This window comes from Salvelinus alpinus, chromosome 22 (assembly GCF_045679555.1).
Source record: "Salvelinus alpinus chromosome 22, SLU_Salpinus.1, whole genome shotgun sequence".
In the NCBI taxonomy this organism is placed as follows: Eukaryota; Metazoa; Chordata; class Actinopteri; order Salmoniformes; family Salmonidae; genus Salvelinus; species Salvelinus alpinus.
In genome coordinates, this window is record NC_092107.1 from 24,634,253 (window position 1) to 24,656,178 (window position 21,926).

The 21,926-nt window shown below is 44.4% G+C and overlaps 1 protein-coding gene across 6 annotated transcripts in view; it reads left to right on the forward strand.

Moving 5' to 3' along the window:
- The first annotated feature begins 6,595 nt into the window (after nt 1-6,595).
- Nucleotides 6,596-21,926, forward strand: part of LOC139549305 (protein c-ets-1-B) — a 40,541-nt gene continuing 25,210 nt past the window's right edge. Inside the window, exons 1-3 of one of the 6 annotated variants that reach the window (XM_071359616.1) lie at nt 6,596-6,757; nt 8,034-8,168; nt 10,925-11,093. In XM_071359616.1, coding sequence (XP_071215717.1) covers nt 8,055-8,168; nt 10,925-11,093 — 283 coding nt within the window. In that variant the 5' untranslated portion in view covers nt 6,596-6,757; nt 8,034-8,054. Of the gene's footprint in view, nt 6,758-8,033; nt 8,169-10,924; nt 11,094-19,132; nt 19,519-21,926 lie in introns of those variants that run through there. The other 5 variants (XM_071359612.1, XM_071359613.1, XM_071359611.1 and 2 more) reach the window with 5 other exon arrangements.

Below are 21,926 nucleotides of genomic sequence, written 5' to 3' on the forward strand. Positions count from 1 at the left end.
TTTTGTGTTTCTTCTCACTTTTAGTTATTGTTTATTTCACTTGCTTTGGCAATGTAAACATGTTTCCCATGCCAAAAAAGCCTCTTTGAACTGAATTGAGAGAAAGAGAGACAAAGAGAGAGAGAGAGAGAGAGAGAGAGAGAGAGGGGGTGGGGGCTAAGTAAAGAGAGGGGTGGAGGGAGAGAGAATGTGAGGGGAGGTAGGGAAGGATGGAAAGAAGAATGGGGGAAGACAGAGAGCATCCCGTTTCCTCACAGAGAGAATCATGGCACAGGATGGACTATACATCCTTAAAACATCAACTCTGGGCTAAAAATATCTCCGGCGCTGCACAGTAAGGGGGCGGGGTGGAAATGGGGTGGGGGTTAGGGGGGCATGGGAAGGGGAGCCAAGTGGGATAGTCAGGAGGAAAGCTAGTGAGAAACACTTCTCCGGAGGACGGTTATGTTGGGATAAGACTGAGTGTGAGTGAAAAGGGGCGAGATGGAGAGGGGATGGGATGGCGAGGTATTATTTAAGCAGTTGTAATCTAACCCCCTGGCTGTATCTATCTACCTCCACAGAACAGAACGAGGACTCAAATGAACTATCCTGTCATTAATTATAGGCTCTGGCTCTATAAACACTTCTCTCAGCCTGACCTGGTGGAGGGAGGGAGGGAGTGGAGGGAAGGGAAGAGGGAACCATGGGTTAGTGGCTTCTGCTGTTCTCAGGGTGAGCATTAGCAGGCCTCCATCGTTGTAGCAGCTGGAGTACCTATAGTATTGTGGGGGGTTGTAGAGCTAAGTTTACATCCCTTCAGATATGTTAATGAAACCAAGGCCTGGTAAGAATAAGGGAGCATATGAGTGAGGGGTGGCAGGAGCGATGTCTTTCCCAGGGCAGACTGGAAGAAAGCATAGGCTCTGGACTGGACACTACCCAGACCCTGGTGAAAATCACTGACAAGCAGCAACATCTTCCCTCTCATCGCCCTGCCGTTGATAAGCCTCACTGCACCTTCACAGATCACAGCATAGATGAGCTGAGTGAGCCTGGCAGATCTACTTGTGTCACTTATGTTGCTATCAGCGCTAACACAATGGGACTAGGATGGAGTTACTGATTGTCCAAAACACACCGAAGAGAGAGTCACAAGGGAGGCTGTTTAACACTATCTCCCCCTTTACAAAGCAGGCAAGCCACTCCAGCTGACCCCTCTCTCTCCAGCTTCACATTGTGCTGCTCTCTTACCCTCCTCTCTAGCCCTCTTCTCTCTTTACCAGCTTTCTCTCACGTCTCTAATGACAGTATGTGTTTCACAAGCATTCAGAAAACCCCTCTTCTAATTACATGACAAGCATCTCGTTCTAGGCGGCTAATGAAGAGGAATAGTTAGTGGCGGTGCTGGGACCGGAGCCCAGGCTGGACAGAGGAGGGGAGGGGGCTGCGTGGGTGTTCGTTTTGGAGCCAGCAGCTTATCAAGGGCACGCTGGACTCAGCATCTTGTTCTTCCTCCTCTTTACTCCTTTTCCCCTCTCTCCCCTTCTTTCATCTTTATTTTCTGCTTCTTGAGCTAAAACTAAGTTAAAGGCAGTCAGTTAACTCTGAAATGTTTTACCACACTGTTGTATTTCAGAAGAGACATATGGAGGGGATGATTTCAATCACTGTGTTGCAACTTGCAGTTAGTTGGTACATTAGCTGATCTTGAATTACAATTCTGAGAAATAACATTCCATTGGGTCAAAATCAAACTCTGTATACGTGCCACAACCTTCAAAAATGCATTTGCATTGCTCTTCTACCAAAGTTTTCAAGGGGCTTTAAAAATACTTTTACTTTCTGTCCCCTTTACTCAAGAGGTGAAGTGGGATGCATTTGTTTTAATAGTACTGTGACAGTGTCATGACCCCGTAGATATTTCAAGACAACAACTTGTGAGCTGAGATGAGCAACAGTCAAATGCAGGGGGAAATGCTCTTTAGATTGAACTCAACAACACAGTCCCTGACTGAGAGAGAGAGAGAGAGAGAGAGAGAGAGAGAGAGAGAGAGAGAGAGAGAGAGAGAGAGAGAGAGAGAGAGAGAGAGAGAGAGAGAGAGAGAGAGAGAGAGAGAGAGAGAGAGAGAGAGAGAGAGAGAGAGAGACAGAGAGAGAGAGAGACACACAGAGACAGAGAGAGAGACACACAGAGAGACACATAGAGAGAGAGACACACAGAGAGACACATAGAGAGAGAGAGAGACACACATAGAGAGAGAGACACACATAGAGAGAGAGAGACACACACACATAGAGAGAGAGAGAGATAGACACACATAGAGCGAGAGAGAGAGACACAGAGAGAGAGAGAGAGAGAGAGAGAGAGAGAGAGAGAGAGAGAGAGAGAGAGAGAGAGAGAGAGAGAGAGAGAGAGAGACACACAGAGAGAGAGAGAGAGAGACACACAGAGAGAGACAGAGAGAGAGAGAGAGACACAGAGAGAGACAGAGAGAGAGAGACACACAGAGAGAGACAGAGAGAGAGACACACAGAGAGAGAGAGAGACACAGAGAGAGAGAGACACAGAGAGAGAGAGACACAGAGAGAGAGAGAGACAGAGAGAGACACACAGAGAGAGACACACAGAGAGACACACACAGAGAGACACACACAGAGAGAGGGGGATTCAGCATGTGATTCTGTGAAACCAGGTCTGTCAAGGCAATGCTTAAACAGAAGATCCCTGTCCTGGGCCATCCCTCATGAAACACTCCAGAAACATGAACCATCTGGAGCGATTGCACGCTCCCAAACCATCAAATACTGAGGATGTTAGTCTGATTTAGTAGGCCTATTTAGGCCTGTTTAGACAACTTGCCAAAGGGATTGGTGCCTTAATTAAAGATAATATATCTCCCAAGACCTCTGCTTCACAGTCAGACTGCCACAAACTCCCTGTTCTTTGAGTCAGAGTGAGACCTAACCTACCTAACCACTGCCACTTCTGTATAAACACTCAAACTAATACAGAGAGCCTTTCTATGACTTTAGTATTAATTGAGTTGAGTACTCCAGTGTTTCACACTTTCTTTTTCCCAATGTCAACATAGCTTCTTAGCCTTTTCAACGACCTAAAACTCTACCACAGTGACCGCACATGGATAATGTAATACAATATGACATCCTCACTTTAGTAATTTGAATTGGGGATTTAATAAAAAAAGATCTCGGCAAGGAATAAAACAAGTCTTGAGCAGAAAGATCAGGCCTCTGCCTCTCAAAGCACCACATCTCAGAAACAGAGACACACAGGGACCAAAATAGACGTTCTCCTCATAAAGAGCTCCTTCTTTGTAGTCGGCGTAGCAACATCTGCGGGCCAGTTTCTTCGGGGGGGAAAGGAAAGGATTCGGGCATCATATCAAAGAGAGTGGCCATCTCCTGTGTGAGGGGAGTGGGAGGAGAACTCCCCATTCTCACTCTCCTTAGAAAGGGATGAACGCAGCCCAACCTACAGCAATCAGAACACTGCTAATAAAAGACCATTAATATCACCTGTCAGTGCTATCTTTAGAAGATCCAAAAATGAGAAAGTGAGACAAAGGATTCATGGTCTGCACCCACTCAACACACCACAGGACACCGTTGGGGAGAGGGGGAGGGTGTTGATTAAAACAATACTGGGAATTGGGATGACAGACGCATATTGTCAACGAGAGATGAGAACAGGACTGAGAGATCTTCTTAATGATATTCTGAATGATTTCTGATGTTCTTCTGGCTTATCTGATCCATGGAAGGAAGCCTGGGAAGTACTGCTCTTACCTTTTACCTCCGTTTAAACACAATAGTTCACCCCACAATCGAAGTGTGCCAGCTATACCATGCCAACCCTGTGTCAATTCATTGAGGACTGAGACCTGCAAAACTCTCCTGATGCCTAAAGTAAAACATTGTGAAATAAATAACAAGAGTACATACAGTGCCTTTGGAAAGTACTCAGATCTCATTACTTTTTCCACATTTTGTTACGTTACAGCCTTATTCTAAAATTGATTAAATAAAACAATTTCCTAAGCAATCTACACACAATAACCCATAAGGACAAAGCAATAACAGGTTTTTAGACATTTTTGCACATGTATCACAAATAAAAAACAGAAAAACCTTATTTATATAAGTATTCAGACCCTTTGCTATGAGACTCGAAATTGAGCTCAGGTACATCCTGTTTCCATTGATCGTCCTTGAGATGTTTCTACAACTTGATTGGAGTCCACCTGTGCTAAATTCAATTGATTGGACATGATTTGGAAAGGCACACACTTGTCTATATAAGGTCCCACAGTTGACAGTGTATGTCAGAGCAAAAACCAAGCCATGAGGTAGCAGGAATTGTCTATAGAGCTCTGAGACAGGATTATGTCAAGGCACAGATCTGGGGAAGGGTACCAAAACATTTCTGCAGCATTGAAGGTCCCCAAGAACACAGTGGCCTCCATCATCTCTAGCGAGACCTGAAAATAGCTGAGCAGCAACGCACCCAATCCGACCGTACAGAACTTGAGAGAATCTGCAGACAAGAATGGGAGAAACTCCCCAAATACAGTTGTGCCAAGCTTGTAGCGTCATACCCAAGAAGACTCGAGGCTGTAATCACTGCCAAATGTGCTTCAAGAAAGTACTGAGTAAAGGGTCTGAATAATTATGTAAATGTAATTTTTGAGGGGGTTTGTTTTTTATTTGCAAACATTTTGAAAAACAGTTTTTGCTTTGTCATTATAGTACATTCTGTGTAGATTGACGAGGGAAAAACGATTCAATAAATTTTAGAATAAGGCAAGGGGTCTGAGTACTTTCCAAAGGCACTGTATAACTGTAGTTTCACTAAGACAAAAATCAGGAGGGAAACTGTGAACGTCAAGTAACACCATGCCTTTGGTGAAAGTACAGTTGGCAATAAAAAAGTTCCCACTGAATGATGGGGTTTACTGGTGGCGATGGCAGGGTGTTCACTATCTGTTTAATGTAAAGCATGACTGCAGTTGAGCCAGAGAGAGAAGGAAAGACTGAGAGAGAGTGACTGAGCGGAAAAAGGTGGCACAATAATGGGGAGGTGAAAGGCATGAGGCCAAGTGATGAGAGCTGCTTCATGTGGAGCAGAAGTGTATCGGGGCCTCCCCTTTGAACTCCCAACGTCGATAATTGAAACAGCATTGAGAGGGCATCAGAAGAGATCTGGATCGCATTCCTCCCCCTTTATTAAATTTAGCTCATCAGAGGGGTGAGCCTGATTTCCTCTCTCCGCATGGCAATAACTCATCTCCTCCCCTTTTGCCCCCGACGTGTTGCCCATGTGTGCCCTAAGGGGGCCAAGGGAGAAAAGGGGGGCCGGGGGCGAGAGGCCCGCGTCAGGGCTTCAAACGGGGCGCTGAGAAAGTACAGGCCGCCCACCCCAGCCCGGCTTGCCACTGGGCTCCTCGTCTACAGCACTCCTTCACGCCTCTCACCTTGGACTTGAAAGCACCCCCAAGATATTTCTTTAAAGAGGCAGCCACTGCCAGGGGCTTGGACCGTGCACTTTCTAATTCAAACAAATGTTGTACCAGGGTCAAGAGAACCAGGGTCAAGAGAACCAGGGTCAAGAGAACAAAGGTGTTTCAGATGAGTCGCAAGTGTTGAGCTGATAAAAACCTGATTTTCCCTCCTCACCATGATGTTTTCCAGTAGAATGTTTTTTTTACAGATAGATAAATACATATAGTACAGTTAATAACCAACTGAATAGATACATCTCCTGTTGTTACCTGTGTATAACAGCACCCTATCAGACAGAGGGCTTGTAGATTTCACAGAGCGTGGAATCACCTCTTCTCATTTCGCAGACGAGTAGCTAGTTTCCGTCAGGGCTCTAATCAGCGTCACACATGCATGGCCTGGGAGGGGGCTGAACGGCGCTGAGGCACCAGCCACTAGAGAACTCTGGAGGGGCAAATAGATGACAAATATTAAAGGGCATCCTTTAGTGACCCGGAGGCAGCAATGAGCCACAACGACATGTGCTGTTTGCGACACCTTGGTGGTGACACACTGTTGATGAGCACATGCTTCCTGACACCAGGCAGGACAGAAAAAGCCCTTGGCCTGTATGTTCTAACAACTGACTGACCACTCCCTTGGTCTCACCCTGGCTTGACTCTTCCCCCGATGTGATTCTGTGTGGCCTGTGTGCACATAACTGGTGGCTTATACCAGGCCACACAGGAAGCCTATCCATTGTCACCATTATTAGCTCAGTTGGCTTCCCTTTAACTCTTGCTTTGGTATGTTCCTGTCTCCTCATCCTAGTTATGACAACCTAAACTGGAAATAAAAATGAATTTCATATTTCCAAGTTCCAGCTACACCTGCAAAACCAACCGAGCTGATCATATCATTGGCTTGATAGTAAGAATACAAGTTGACTTGTAAAGTCCACGATTGACAAACCTGTATAGGATTGATGATGAAAACCCAGATGCATCACGAAACAATTAGACGTTTTTCTATTTGGATAACAGCAGTTCGGTTACTTAGCGAATGTATGGAAAACCCCAAAAGGATTTTGAGTGGGTCTCGGTAGGATTCGAGGGTGGGACTTAAATCCGGCAAGTGCATTGTCCTTCCTCCTTGGACTCACGGCAAGCCCAGGTACAGCATCAGTGCATTGTCTATCGCTGAACTGTCACAGCCAAGTAGCGTGCAAGAGCGCACCACTCAACCAGCCTGCAAGAAGTTTCACTCACAACACACGGTAAGGTTATATACTCTTACCAATTTTACAAATCCAGTAGATATATGTTGGTAGAAAATAATATTGTTTACATATAAATAGGTGAAAAAATAGGAATTTGATGTGTCGTGTTGTAAAGCTCGCTTTGAAGTGCTGTTGCGCTTCCCGTGAGGAATGCTGTTGGAGCGTGCATGAACCGTACAATCTGTTGCATTTTGAATGAAACGGAGAAGACATGGTTTTTCTTTCTTCAAACGTACATCAAAATAGTTACAAGAAAAATATTACAGATTAATAATATTTTTGGTATATGTGCATTCATATGCAATAGCATTGTCACGTGCGTCTCTGTTTGGATTCTCTGCTGTGCCATTGGCCACTGACCCAGTCATTTGGAAAACATGTTTATATTTCCAAACACAGACGTAAAGCCAAATTATATTTATTTTTAATATTAAGACAATTGTTTTTTCGAAAATATATTTACAAAAATGTAGTACCTCACAATGAACTGCAAAGTATTTGTGTCCTAATGTAATTTTGTGATAGACAGATAACCTATTTTTCTCTTAGTAGTCAATTACACTAGTTATCACTTGAAAATGATAAAGTCTTTGTTATGTGTGCTAAATAAGGTCTACATGCTAGGCTACTTGTCCCTGCCCACGTAGTCAGTCAGCTCCCCTGGAAAAGCTCTCATCTCAGCTGGGTTTCTGCTCCCCCTGTCTGTGGATGTTGCTGCTAGTAAACACTTGAGAGATGCCCAAAGTGAGTGGGAGGGAGGGGGAGAGAGAGAGAGAGGACAAGGAGGGAAGGAGTGGTGGAACATCAGGCAAATTTAACCTTTATTTAACTAGGCAAGTCAGTTAAGTGATCACCTATCAACACTGGAGATAGTGTGACTAAACATGTTCAATTCGGAATATTGAAAAAATCTGCCTAATATAAATGTCCAAATATGGAGAGACAATAGCAACTGAATTCATTATAATTTTGACTGGAATGTTGTAGGCTAGAATTTAGTATCTGTTATTGCATTGTTGTCCGTGCAAATTAAAAATTTTGGGGGGAAGTTCTTATTCATTGAAGATCCTCTATTTCTAAACCCTTTTCCATCAAGTGATTATGTCATTTAAAGGCAACATTGCAAAAAGGAAGAATTCTAACAATGTTGTTTGGGATGTCTGCATTAGATGTTACACAGGGTAGTGTGGGGTGATGCCACTCTATGTTGACCCGTGGTGGCAGGTTATTGTAGTCACACACAAACACAGTGTAAACAGTGTGTGATTGATAGGGGCCCCGCCCGGCTGTTTGTATGCTGATCGCTTCCACAGGCCTGCTGCTCCATCCAAACCCCAGGATGAGTTACTACATGGATCCAGTTTCCTCCTACCCGACCCTTCACCCCTGTGACCGTCTGGGCGCGATGGTAAGACCCCGACCACCATAAATCACACTGCTGTTACAGCCTGTGGATGGGCTAGCTACCTACCACACGCCACAGTGTAGGCAGAGTGTGTTAGCACAGTACCTCTGGATTCCATCAACCTAGCTACCGCAATACTGACTGTCCATGTCAACTTAGTTCAACACTGGGGTGTTAGATTTACTAGAAAAAATTGACACTATTTGTCGTTAAACAAAATCCACTATCAGTTCTTCATTCTAGACCACTATGGGCCAGAGGTGAGTATAAGGTAGACATTGTCTTGGGAGGCTGAGGTGGAATAAAATATAGACTATAGTTTCAATCACCTCTGGATTGCACAACCTGCTCCACAAAACAATGATTACCTCCTAACCATGTCGGCAGTAAATATCTTAGTGTGGGGCCTAACCATCACTGAGTCTATTTAGAGCCATGCAGAGCAGCCCCACAGAACAACACAACACTTTACCACGTAATACCATCTTGATGTGCTATAGAGCAGACTATTTGTAAACAGTCTTTTTAACACCATCCAAATGAAAGGACCATATGAATACAGTCTGTCAGATCACAGGAATCAGGGACATTGGGATTCCTGTCATTTGAGCTCTGAAAGGTGAAGGTTGACAAGCGTTGGCAGAAATGTTGCCATTTGTATGCAGAATGCAGCCCCGTTAGACAAAGAGGACGAGGTCACATGCAAATATCAACCCAACCTGGCTCTGGTACAAAACATGGAGGGATAAAGCTCCCTCGCCCCTAATTGGCTCAGGTGGTTCTGTTTGCCTTTGAAATTGAGATTACTGTACCCGAGGCCAGACGTGTTCGAAAGGTGAACCTGGGTTGCCACTGCTTTTCCTACGAATTGACATGTATTAGTAGAGAAAAGGCCTCTGATTCCCCTGCCCTCTTCCTTGGTAATTTTCCATGTTATTCTGGATGCAAAGAGGGTGTTTATGTGAAAGAAATGGCAGAGGTTTCCATGTTTTGTGACCATGTCCTGTAACAAGGCAGTTAACCCACTGTTCCTAGGCCGTCATTGAAAATAAGAATTTGTTCTTAACTGACTTCCCTAGTTAAATAAAGGTTAAAAAAAGGAATAACTGTGGAAGATGCTGTAGTTGAATTGCCCCTGACTCTCCTACTTTTATAAATCAGATGTGTGATCTCAAAGGTTCATCCACAAAAGGAATGGAGAACTCCAAGCAACCTGCTTTTGCTGGACCTCCAATATCACTTTACAACAGTGGAGGCTGCTGAGGGGAGGCTGGCGCATAATAATGGCTACAACAGAGCAAATGGAATGGCATCAAACAAATGGAAACAGTGTGTTCGATGTATTTCATACCATTCCACTTATTCCGCTCCAGCCGTTACCACAAGCCCATCCTCCCCAATTAAGGTGCCCCAACCTCCTGTGCTTTACAGTGCCGATACGACTGCCCCGCTTCCGCTGGCTATCACTCCCCTCTCCCTGCCAGACTGGACTGATAGTGCCGTCATCGGCCCACGTACCCCCTAGAGACTTCCCTAGATTAGTCCCCTCTCACTCACTATTAGCTGGCTGTAAAGCTGACAGCCTACTGATAAACCCAGCATTGCTTTAACAAGAGTCCTTATCAGATGGGCAGTCAGTCAGGTACCCTGATCTGAGGTCTCTGCTCCTAGCCAGGCCTGTAGTGAAGACCAACCAGGCAGCAGGCAGTTTAGTGGTGAGGTGACAGGAGCCACCACTATTGTCCCTATGGTGAGGTGATAGATGGAAACTGATACTGGAGAGGCTCCTATGCTTCTTGCTACTGGTCATCACATCCCTGCCAGGTATGCATCAAATGTCACTTTCAGAGTGTGAACACCCATATCTTAAAGTACTGCATCAGAACTGCATCATGTTCCATGTGCTTGCTTAGTGTGATTTTGAGTCAATGGACGTTTTTCTCAGAATAGTCCTGACCGTTATCTACTCACCTGATATATAATGTATCCACATACATACAGTATTCATATCTGGTCCTCCCCCTAACTACTCATTCACTTTGGACCTCCCCTCAGTCCAATCTCACATGTGATCAACAGGATGAAACAAAGATAAACCTATTGAATCAAATTTAGCCTTCATTGTATCTGTACGGAAAGCATAAAACAAAACCAGCTCCACTCCAAAATAGTATTTTTAAAACTCTAGCTTGGTCTCTTCTCCCCTTACAATCAAGCTCGTTGACGTTTTCGCAGTAAGTCAGTAAACTGTTGTATCACGTTATGTACAGCAAGTAAACACAGTTTGAAAGTAAACAAGACGTGAGGTTGAGATACTGTATACTGCATCTGTGCCTTGCTGTTGTTGTAGGAACCAGGTTAAGGCTGGGCGATACATCGTCTTTTAAGGTATGCTGGTATGGATTTTTATAATACCATCTAAAAAGGTGATTTAGTACACTGCTACATAAATGAAAAATTCTAAGAATTTGAGTACTTCAATGTCAGTTTTGTCCCAGTTTGGCTGAGTATAAAACAATTGGAATGGAGAAAGCCCATTAAAACCACTTATAATTCATTTGTTGCCATCCTCGGATTATGCACTACTCATAAAACAGATTTAAAACGTATATTATTCAGAAACTTAAAATACCACCAAATACCTCCATATCATCAAAAATAAGAACCATATTGTGATATTATATTTTGGCAATATCGCCCAGCGCTAGATCATGTCCAGGCCCAGTGAGTTAACCCCCTGCTGTTTGTTGCCTTTACAGAGGCAGAGTGGAGGGGTGGCTATGGGACCACTGACCCAGCTCCCTGGTATGGTGGTTCACCCCCAGCAGCAGCAGCACTACCCCCCATCCAGACCCCTCTACCCCCAGGATGTCACCCTGCAGGAGGTCCCCAACGGACACGACCTCGCACCCACAGGTAGGAGCCAAAGTAAGCCTCTCACTAAGACCAAATCCTACAGAACACCGTTTTTTTTGCCTGTTTGTTCATGTCACTGCACTTAAAACGGTAAGTTAACCAAGCAAAGTAAAATATGCCTTGCATTGCCTCATATATAGGGAAACTAGATTGGGGTAAAAACGGAAATGAGATTGGGGGTGAAATATATTGTTCATTGTGAATTATGTGTTCACTGGAAACAAAGGACTTTGTGTGGAGGGGCGTGGTAAATGAACTGTGACTCACACACAGGCACCCACCTCCCCATCCCCACATCTTACATGGACACACACGCACGCACACACACACACACACCAGTCCAGGCAGTCCGTCTTGCTCCAGAGTGCTGCATGCACAGCGGCCGGGTGAGTGGACCCTGTGGGTCTCCTCTTCCCTGGGGACCATGGTGACGTTGACCCCAGGGCCTTTACCAGATGCCTTCTCCTCTCCTCCTCTGGGGACCGCCACATGCCCCGCATTTTTCTTCCTGCACTCTTTTTTTTCTACCGATTATTTTAAACTGGAACATTCCTCCCAGTGCGTTGTCTCTGTTTGACTCTGGCCTCCCTCGTTCTTAAGAGTGATTTATTCAGGGGACTGGGACACACGCCATGGGGAGTGGGGGTTGCTTAGGCCGGGCACCAGCTTTCTTCCATCTCCACCCAGGCTGGATGCAGGGGCACAAGAGGCAGGAGGGTCAAAGGGCGGCCGTATTTTTCCCAAGCCTCTGGTTCCTCTCGGGGGATTGGGTCAGGGCTGGATCTGATGGGATTTGCTGATGTTTGTTGCTGGAGACACACTCCTTTGGAGCCTCCAGTGCTTCCAATGCTAAACCGTTGACATAAACTTTATCAAGTGGAAAAAAACGACCTCCAGTTGACCTCCTCTCCATCATGATGGTGATCATGCAAACCACTGCCGTTCATTCGTCCGCGCAATGCAACCACCTGTAGATGAAATTAGAGTTATTTAGTGACCCCACTGAGTGTCATTTGCATGTTGTTGTGTAGCCTCCCAGTATATGGAGCTGGAATCTCCAAACCAGGTCAGTAACCCTTGACACACTCCACTGCCTGAAACCATTGATCTGACCCATATGTTTCTCAAATTAAAATATTTTGACTTCTTAACGAGAGTCATTTGAGGTCATCTCAATAACCTACTGAGAAAATCAACTAGTAAGGATAGCCGTGAAGAAGTCTTCTTTGGCTGACTGTGCCACCAGCAGATGTGCTCTTTCTTTCCTGAAGCCACACTTTACCATGTGTGTAAGCTTGGCCCGCTTATGAGGCCACTCCTGCACCTTGCTTAGCTTTGAACACATTTGTGTGTGCTTCCCTTTCATATTTTACAGCCCAAGTCACAGCGCACGATTAATCAATGTCATATTTCTGTTAATGAACACGCATTACATTTTTCCTTTCATGGAACCAATGCAATTAAACACAGATACCACCTCAACTGCTGTCGAGTCAGGCTAACATTATGGAAAATGACTGTCTGTGTGTCAGTATCCACCTAGAATGTCCAATACAGTATACAAATTGTGAAGAACCTCTTTCTGTTTCACTATGTGTATGACCAATACAAACTGCCCTGGTTCCCTTTCACAGAGATGACAGATACATAATATCAGCACATGTGCACTGAGTACTGGGGCCAGTAATGAAAATGTTCTCTACTTTTAATTGAGGAACACAACTCAAAGTTTGAAAGACTGACTTCCTCATTCAGTACTGTAACACCCTTTTCGTTTACATGAGAGGACTTTGTTGGACTTTGGATTTATAGTGTGCTGTTACAGTAACTGTGAGAGAGAGCTGAGAGCAGATGTGGTGAAGGGATGTTGTATGTTGAAGGGCCTTTGCATGTTTGGCCCTGAGCCCACTGTCACACACAGCTTCCTGACATCCGCCATGCCATAGTACTGTTTACAATACCCCCCCACTCTCCTCTCTTTTCCACCCGTCTCCTTTCCACTCTATGCTCTGCTCTTCTCCTCTTCCAGAAACCTGGCCACTCTCACACCACTGGGTCTGATCATAAACGCCCACTTAGAGATCCATGGTGTGTGTGCTGCACAGTCTCACTGAAACACAGAAATGCACACACAAACAAACAAACACACACACACACACACACACACACACACACACACACACACACACACACACACACACACACACACACACACACACACACACACACACACACACACACACACACACACACACACACACACACACACACACACACACACACATCCACACACACACACTTTACTTCCGGTAGTCGCTCACACCACACATATCCATTCATTAAATTCACACCAGTTTTCTGGCATGTATTGTATTACTGTATCCTCCCATTCAGTAAAAAACCCACTTCCACACACATCCACTCCCAGGCACCTATGATCTCACTGTACATTTAAACATACACTCCCATTTAGAACACACAGCTGTGATATGGAACTCAGGGACCATTGGCCTAGGTTTTAATTGATGTGATTTAACAGCTGGATAGTAGGGAGGAGGGAGGAAAGGAGGGGATAGAGGGGGGGAGGGGGGGGGGTCACAGGGCCAGAGCTGGGGGTGGTGGGAGAGAGGGAGGGAGGAGGAGAGTAAATGAGGGGAGGGGGGAGAGATTGTGGGGGGGGTCGCCTCTGATGAGGGGCACGTCTTTTCTACGAGTAAACAGGCAGGCTGCGGGGGTCTGGAGGTTATGGGAAAGGAGGAAACAGCGATGCTAATCAGGCCGAAGCACACTTCCCCCGACAATAAAACAAAATGAGGGGAGAATGGAAAAAAGAGAGACAACTCTGGAGCAGAGGGTCACAGCGCAGCCCCACTTCGCTAAGCTATGTTTTTGAGAGTGGTTGTAGTAGTGACATTGGCTTTGTTTGTAGTGATAGCTGATAATACCATCAGGCATACTTAAAAAATGTTCTCTAGAGAGCTTCTGTGTGTAGTGGCAATGACCAGTCCTGGGAAAGGTAAGTGGGGTCAGTTCCTCTACAGTGACTAACCAGTGACTACATATACAGAACATTCAGTCTTCAAGGACATATAGTACAATCACTGGGAGCAGTGATGCAACTAATGCCAACTCATTGGAAAGATGGAAAATGTGGGTAAAGATCTCTATTGTAAAAATGCTATTGTGTGGCTTAGTAATACATACTGTCATTACACCCTTATGAGTGTGTCAGGACTGAACAATGTGTCAGTGTCGATAACAGGTAATGACTATGTCATTGTTCTAATCATAATGGTATCATAATCATATCACATTTGGAATAGAGTGAGCTTTTATAGTCAACCAATCAATCCAGCTAATGATTTTAACACAATATTGTAATGAAGACAAGCTTCTAATCAACAGGCTGTAGTGTAGCTGAGGAGAGGAGGGGCTTTCCTTTAGCTGCAGGGGGTGGTGGAGCTTTATCAGTGAGCTCTCTCTCTAACTGTGAGAGAGAAGGAGAAAGGCCTGGGGGGGATTGAATTATCTACACAATGGAGGGATGGGGGGCACATGGTGGCGCTAATGGAGGAAGAGATGTCCTTTTTATCGAAGCTAATTGTTCAGAAAGAGCTGAACTTATGTTCAGGCAGGCCCAGCATACTCACTCAAACATACATACATACGGTCACTCACCACGCACGCACACACAGATGCACACACAAACACACAGCCTGTGGTTCTGTCCCTACTGGACGCCTGTGATCTCAGCAGGACTGCATCCAGCCTGTCGCATCCCCAGACGGCTAAGAGACAAGGGCCAACAAGGATCCCACTGTGTCATTAGTGTGTGTGTGTGTGTGAATGAATGAGTGAGTGACTGGTCAATAACTCGCTAAGTGGTACCTAAGAACAGGGAGGCCAATCCAGTCATGCCATTGCGATTGGCTGGTGGTAACAGAATAATGTTTTTCATTTCAGTACGCTTCTCCACCACCAACCCTAGGGTCTGGGTTTCATATTGTAGCAAAAAGACAAACATGTCAACGTGTTGCATTTTAAGGTACATAAAGAAACAACAGCTCGCCAACAATTCCCCAGCCTAGCCATTGTTTCCAAGCAAAGCATACTGTAATACATCCTTGTAAATCTAATCATATCTAAAACCAGGGGGAGGCATGTCATCGTGATGTAATCAAGGAATGACATCCAAAACTTAAAGAGAGGGACCAATGTCAAAAGAAGGTGTGCTTCAATCCCCAGGATATAGAATAGGTCATAGGTTAAACTTTCAGCTAGCTACCTGTCAGTTAACCTCTGGTAGCAGCAGCAGGTCTTTTCAGCTAGCTAGCTGTCAGTTATCCCCTGGTAGCAGCAGCTGGTCCTTTCAGCTAGCTATCTTTCAGTTAACCCCTGGTAGCAGCAGCTGGTCATTTCAATTAGCTAGCTGTCAGTTAACCCCTGGTAGCAGCAGCAGGTCCTTTCAATTAGCTATCTTTCAGTTAACCCCTGGTAACAGCAGCTGGTCATTTCAATTAGCTAGCTGTCAGTTAACCCCTGGTAACAGCAGCTGGTCATTTCAATTAGCTAGCTGTCAGTTAACCCCTGGTAACAGCAGCTGGTCATTTCAATTAGCTAGCTGTCAGTTAACCCCTGGTAGCAGCAGCTGGTCATTTCAATTAGCTAGCTGTCAGTTAACCCCTGGTAACAGCAGCTGGTCATTTCAATTAGCTAGCTGTCAGTTAACCCCTGGTAGCAGCAGCAGGTCCTTTCAGCTAGCTATCTTTCAGTTAAACCCTGGTAGCAGCAGCTGGTCATTTCAATTAGCTAGCTGTCAGTTAACCTCTGGTAGCAGCAGCAGGTCCTTTCAGCTAGCTATCTTTCAGTTAACCCCTGGTAGCAGCAGCAGGTCCTTTTAGCTAGCTACCTGTCAGTTAACCTCTGGTAGCAGCAGCAGGTCCTTTTAGCTAGCTACCTGTCAGTTAACCGCTGGTAGCATCAGCAGGTCCTTTTAGCTAGCTACCTGTCAGTTAACCGCTGGTAGCAGCAGCAGGTCCTTTTAGCTAGCTACCTGTCAGTTAACCTCTGGTAGCAGCAGCAGGTCCTTTCAGCTAGCTACCTGTCAGTTAACCTCTGGTAGCAGCAGCAGGTGCACCAGATACATGTCTGGATTAAAGAGAAGCAGTCAGCCATCACAGATGTGCCCGAGGAGCAGCTTTGCTTTAGCTATGGGTGCTAAAATGCAATGCCATTGCATGAACCCCTAACTGTCAAAACCATGGCAACAGCATTTGCCAGGTGAAGAAGCGAGACATTGAAACCCAAGTGCACATGTTGCCTTATCTGTGGGACATGATGGTGGTGCTGCTCAACCTCATTGGGAGGACTGTCACTTACACTTAAAATGACATAGAGAGACCTTTTCATTCCCATAACCATTCTTCCTGTAACTGTACAATATATAAATTACACTACAATGACCAGTGACTAACTTGACGTGGTAGTATCCAGGAAACTGTTTGTGTGGTTAAAAACAGCAGCCCCAGTTCTTACAGATGTAGTATCTTAATTTGAGACAGTTTGCTACAGCAGGAAAATAATTCTGCAGCAACAGGAAATGTGAATTATTATGTGGATTATAATTAATGGACAAGTCTGAAATTACAAACTTCAGAAGCCTTTTTAAACCTCAAATACAGTGCACATTTTACATGTCCTGCATTGCAATCCTGCAAATTAAGATCCTACATCTGTAACTGGCTTTTGTAATAAATTAATCAACTTTAATATTTCCTCTCAGAGTTTCTCTTTGAACCATTGGTTTTAGTAAAGAGAGACCCAGCTCTTATTCCCTCTGTTGTAAAGCTCATGGAAATGAGTTTAGCCTGTCAGAAATATAATACTGAATGAAAACCAGAGTGTATTAACCAAGTGGAAATGGGTACATCCCCTCTACATTTTTGTCTGCATGCGCTTATATGTGTCTGTGGAGCTCTCAAAACATTAAACAAAAGTTTATATTCAACTTGACCTATTTCCAGAACTTAGTAAGTTTCAAACTAAGATGTTAAGTACATAGATAGATAGATTAATACCTACTTTAAATGTTCACCATTAACACATGGATGGTACTTATAAGGGAGCGAGAGGGGGCATAATGAAAAGTGGCCTTGAAAAGGCCACTCAGCTAGCTCCGGTCCAGATATTAGTCAGCAACGCTATTAGTCTTAATGGCTGCCCTCAGGCACAAAGGACCTGGGCTGTCCTTTTAAGAGTAGATACAAGGAGCTCATTAAGCCAAAACAAAGAGGGCAGTGAGAGGGAGAGAGTGGAGAGTGACTGACTGACTGAAATGAAGTAAGCGGTACCTTTAAACCACCCCTCCCCTCACACCCACCCACTTGACAGCTCCTTGTGAGGAGCAGTGAGACCGCAGAGGCCACACAACATCTCTGCCTGGCATTTCCACTATGGCTCATATCCAGGTTTGCTAATGGAGAAGGGGAAAGATCCCTATTTAAAAATCCATACATGATCAATACCCCTGGCTTCCCTACCTCCCAATCCCATTTGGAGATATAGCTACGTACATGCAGAATCATATTGCCTTGCAAATTAGGATGGATCATATTGACTTATCTAGCTATGTTATTTTGTGTATGCAGACCTGTGTAGATTGGATGCTGATACATTGGCTAAATCCTATGTCACTATATTCTTTGTTTGGGGCATTAATTCTACAGCTCACACACAATGAAACTATTGTACTTTATCTGTCTACTTCTACCAGTAATATTGTCTTGGACAGACCCTCCTACTGTTGTCAACATAACTAGGTTCCACTAAAGAAGCAGAGCAACGTAAAAAATTGCAATGACAATCTGTTACAATGGCAGGTCATTTCTTTGTGGTTGTCATTGTTTCAAGTGGAGCACCAGCACTCTTTCTCTCTCGCTCAGATATTCAGTCATTCTCCTACAAGAGGCAGAACTAAATCTTGATTCAATATCCAAAATAACACGTTGAGTGTCCCTCATCAGAGTAGCCTAAAAAACAGACTCAAATATAAAAAGGATCTTATAGATTATACAGTAACACTTACAAATCAAATTAGCAGTGATGGCCATGATGACAGGGGCCCCAATTCTATTTGTGTCGATAAACAGACGATTGGTCCAGTTATTTGGAACTCTCTGTGTCTACTGAGTGATTTGGATGCGTTTCAAGTTTCAGCAGCATCAAATCCTGTGCATTCTCCCAAGACGTCATCCCTTTTCTAAAGCCTGAGAGGTAGTTCTGTAAATAGGCATGCTTGTTTTTTATTGATCAGTACAAGGTGAACAGGAAATAATCTGAGGTGTTTATGAGGGCCGGTTGCAAGTTATGAGGACGCTTGGACCCTTGGAATTGGACACAGACGGACCCCTTCGCCTGGGATTCTTTGTATACTGCTCTGTATGCTGGTCTATCAGATGTTTAACAATCCTCCCACACCTTTCTTTTAACTTGTGCTTAAGAGTGACTGTGAGAATGTTTCATAAACAATGCAAATTGTATAGGGTTATTGACTCACTGTATTAGGTCTCTATCTGCATAATTATGTAATTTGTTCAACATTTTAATTGAAGACCTTATGTTGCGTTATGGGGGAGTCTTTGACATTAGGATTATAGAACATGGATGAACTTCTGTAGGTCTATTGTTGTGTATAAAAACTCTAAACAAAACGTATCTCTAAATACAAGAAGTAGCCTAACTAATCAGATGTCCAAAATAGCCTACTGTCAGCCTCTGAATTTGACTAATTTGCGGGAACATGTGGATCATTGTTTCTCACAGAAAGACAGTGGACAAGAACGTAATTGAATTGTGAATCACTGGTGGAGTTCGTTTTGCATCGCCTGGTGCTCCGGTTGAGTGTAGATGTCACTTAATGGAATGTTCTAAAATGAGAACTCTCCTCACCCGGGGAACCGGGCCATGCAAAACGAACTTGAGCACCAGCGGTCGAAACGCCGCCCCTTCAGATGTCAAGTCGTACATTTAGGCTCCACAGAGGGAACAACCTTTTCCGTGCTTCTCAGTCAGAGCGACAGAAACGCCCTGACGGAGATAGAGGGAGAGAGGGAGAAAGCCATTGAATAGAGAGAGAGAGAGAGAGTGAGAGAGAGTAGAGGAGAGAGAAGTTTGTAGCCTACTGGAGAAATGTTGGTTGAGATAAATTGAAGCGGGAGGATAAGAAAAAACGCAATATTGTTTTTGAGTAAATCAGAACTTTATTGGACGGCAAGGGAATAAAACCTTTTTTTTAAAATAAATTGTCTCGGAACTATTGTGTTAGAGAGAGAGACAAAAATAGAGCATCCCGTTATTGAACAAATTGATCTGATGATCATGACGGCAGCTGTCGATATGAAACCGACGTTAACCATCATAAAGTCTGAAAGAATGGACGGTGAGTAAATCAACTTTTTAACTTTGACACAATATAACATTGTAATTACAGTAGCCTGTGCTCCGTATGTTTCATATTACCCGCTCCATAGCGGCTTGCATTTCAAACTTGCGTCAACTTTTGTAAGGCAAAATGCTATCCTATGTAGTGCAACATGTATCAGTGGAGGTGATAAGTATTTCCCTATGATAAAGCCATCATGTAGCCTAACGGGACATAATGTCCGCGTCCTATCGCATCTCCATAATTGTTGTGTATGCATGAACAAGACAACATGTTTCGATAAATGTTTGTGGTTCCAGACAGTTGTGTTGGATAAAATAATGGACAAGGGAAAATGCATGTATTTTGTTTTACATTACTTTTATGCAATTTAGGTTACAGTACATTATGCTTGGTTTATAACCTACTCCTAACCTACAAAATGAATGATATCCCCTGTTTACATAGTTGTATTTCTTAATCTTCTATCTCATGTTCAGTAGAAATGATGCAGGGACTATTCTGTCTATACTGGTCTAAAGCTCTGTATCACAAGGCTAGACTGTAGGCTGTTGCTGCTGAACCCTGCACTAGACTGACAATCATATTTCAGAGGATGAAGAGTTAATTTATGAGGAGACATGATTGAACTATTTTACCTGTATGAACACTTACTTCAACTATGGTAAATAACGTAAGACTAAAGCAATCAGTGTGACATTGTGCATAAGCGTGTTAAAAATATATATTTGAATTTGACAGTTGACACATTTCCTCATTCATAAAAAGTTTGTTAATTTGAACACATGATTATTTATGGAGGTTTACAGTACCCTTGTGCCTGTTGTGTATGCCTTTGGTATAATAGTAAAAAAAAAAGTCTGTCCAAATGATTTCCCTCTAGAGAGTAAGCCTTCTCTTTCATCCTGAGATCATGCCTCTCCGGGCACCTACTATCACAGTCCCATCTCCTCTCCCAATCACAGCCCATCTAACGGCCTCTCCCAGTCTCCCTCCCTGGCCACCCAGAGTTGCCCCAGCCCCAGCACAGGGAGGGGGGTGTCATATCAGGCATGCTGCTCTGTCTGCATGGGAGACCACGCCCAGTCATCAGTATTCCCCCTCTCCTTTCCCCCTCTCATCTCCTCCTTGTGCTGAGTGGTTTAGCTGGCGTCTCCAGAGAGAACCAGAGGCAGACGGGGTGATGAGTGTGCAGGCCTAAGGGCTGGATATCCTGCCTGCTGCCCGTAAGGCCAGGCCAGGTTGCACTGGGCTGTGGCATGGAGACAAGCCCACACACCACAGTGTTTGTGTCTGTATTTAGATCCTTGTGGTTTAATTCCCCTCAAAGTGACTCGGTTCTTTTACACAGAGAATCAGGCTGATTTCACTCTTTCTTTCTTCATTGATAGGGCTGACTGGGCTTTAGTAGCTAACATCAGGCTAATAATAAGACAAGTTTTTAGCTTCAGAAGTGTGCCAGCTGTTAAGGTGGCAAAGGCTTGAGACGTCATGGAAACATAATACATACACTACACCGTAACCCGATACGCTGAAAAAAAGGAAGAACGTGTAATGACTCCTTGAGGTGAAGCACTGGTGATGTGTTCACCACTTTAATTCAGATTACACCTGCAGAAGGTGCACGCACACACACACACACACACACACACACACACACACACACACACACACACACACACACACACACACACACACACACACACACACACACACACACACACACACACACACACACACACACACACACACACACACACACACACACACAGGAATGGTAACACACTCATATAAAAAAGTTGCTGACAGCTGCAGTGGGGTTGCCAAAACATACTGCTATCTTGCAAAGCCATTTCGCAATGCTAGCTCCCTCTCCCTCTACCGACCATGTGTGCTGGGGTCAGGCTGTAGCTGCCAAGACTCTCTACATCAGACATACACATTCCGTCTACTCCTTCCCAGTTTCCATGTAGCTAGCTTCTCTCACTGCAAATAGGACAGTAGACCAATGGCCCACTGATGAACTGAACCCTTCCTGCTCCTTCTGATCCAAAGAGGAAATTGCAATGTTCCTCGGTGGCTGGTTTATACTAGAACAGCCCTTTGTCTGTGAATGGTGGAAAGGGTTAAGTGAGCTATAGAGTGATGATACTTAGGCAGAGGATTTGGTTAGTAACATTTACACTAAGATACAGGTATAACTTTTTTCTGTCTCTTTTTCTCTCTATGCGCGCATGCACGCATGCACGCGCAGACACACACACACACACACACACACACACACACACACACACACACACACACACACACACACACACACACACACACACACACACACACACACACACACACACACACACACACACACACACACACACACACACACAGAGCAAGACAATAGGATT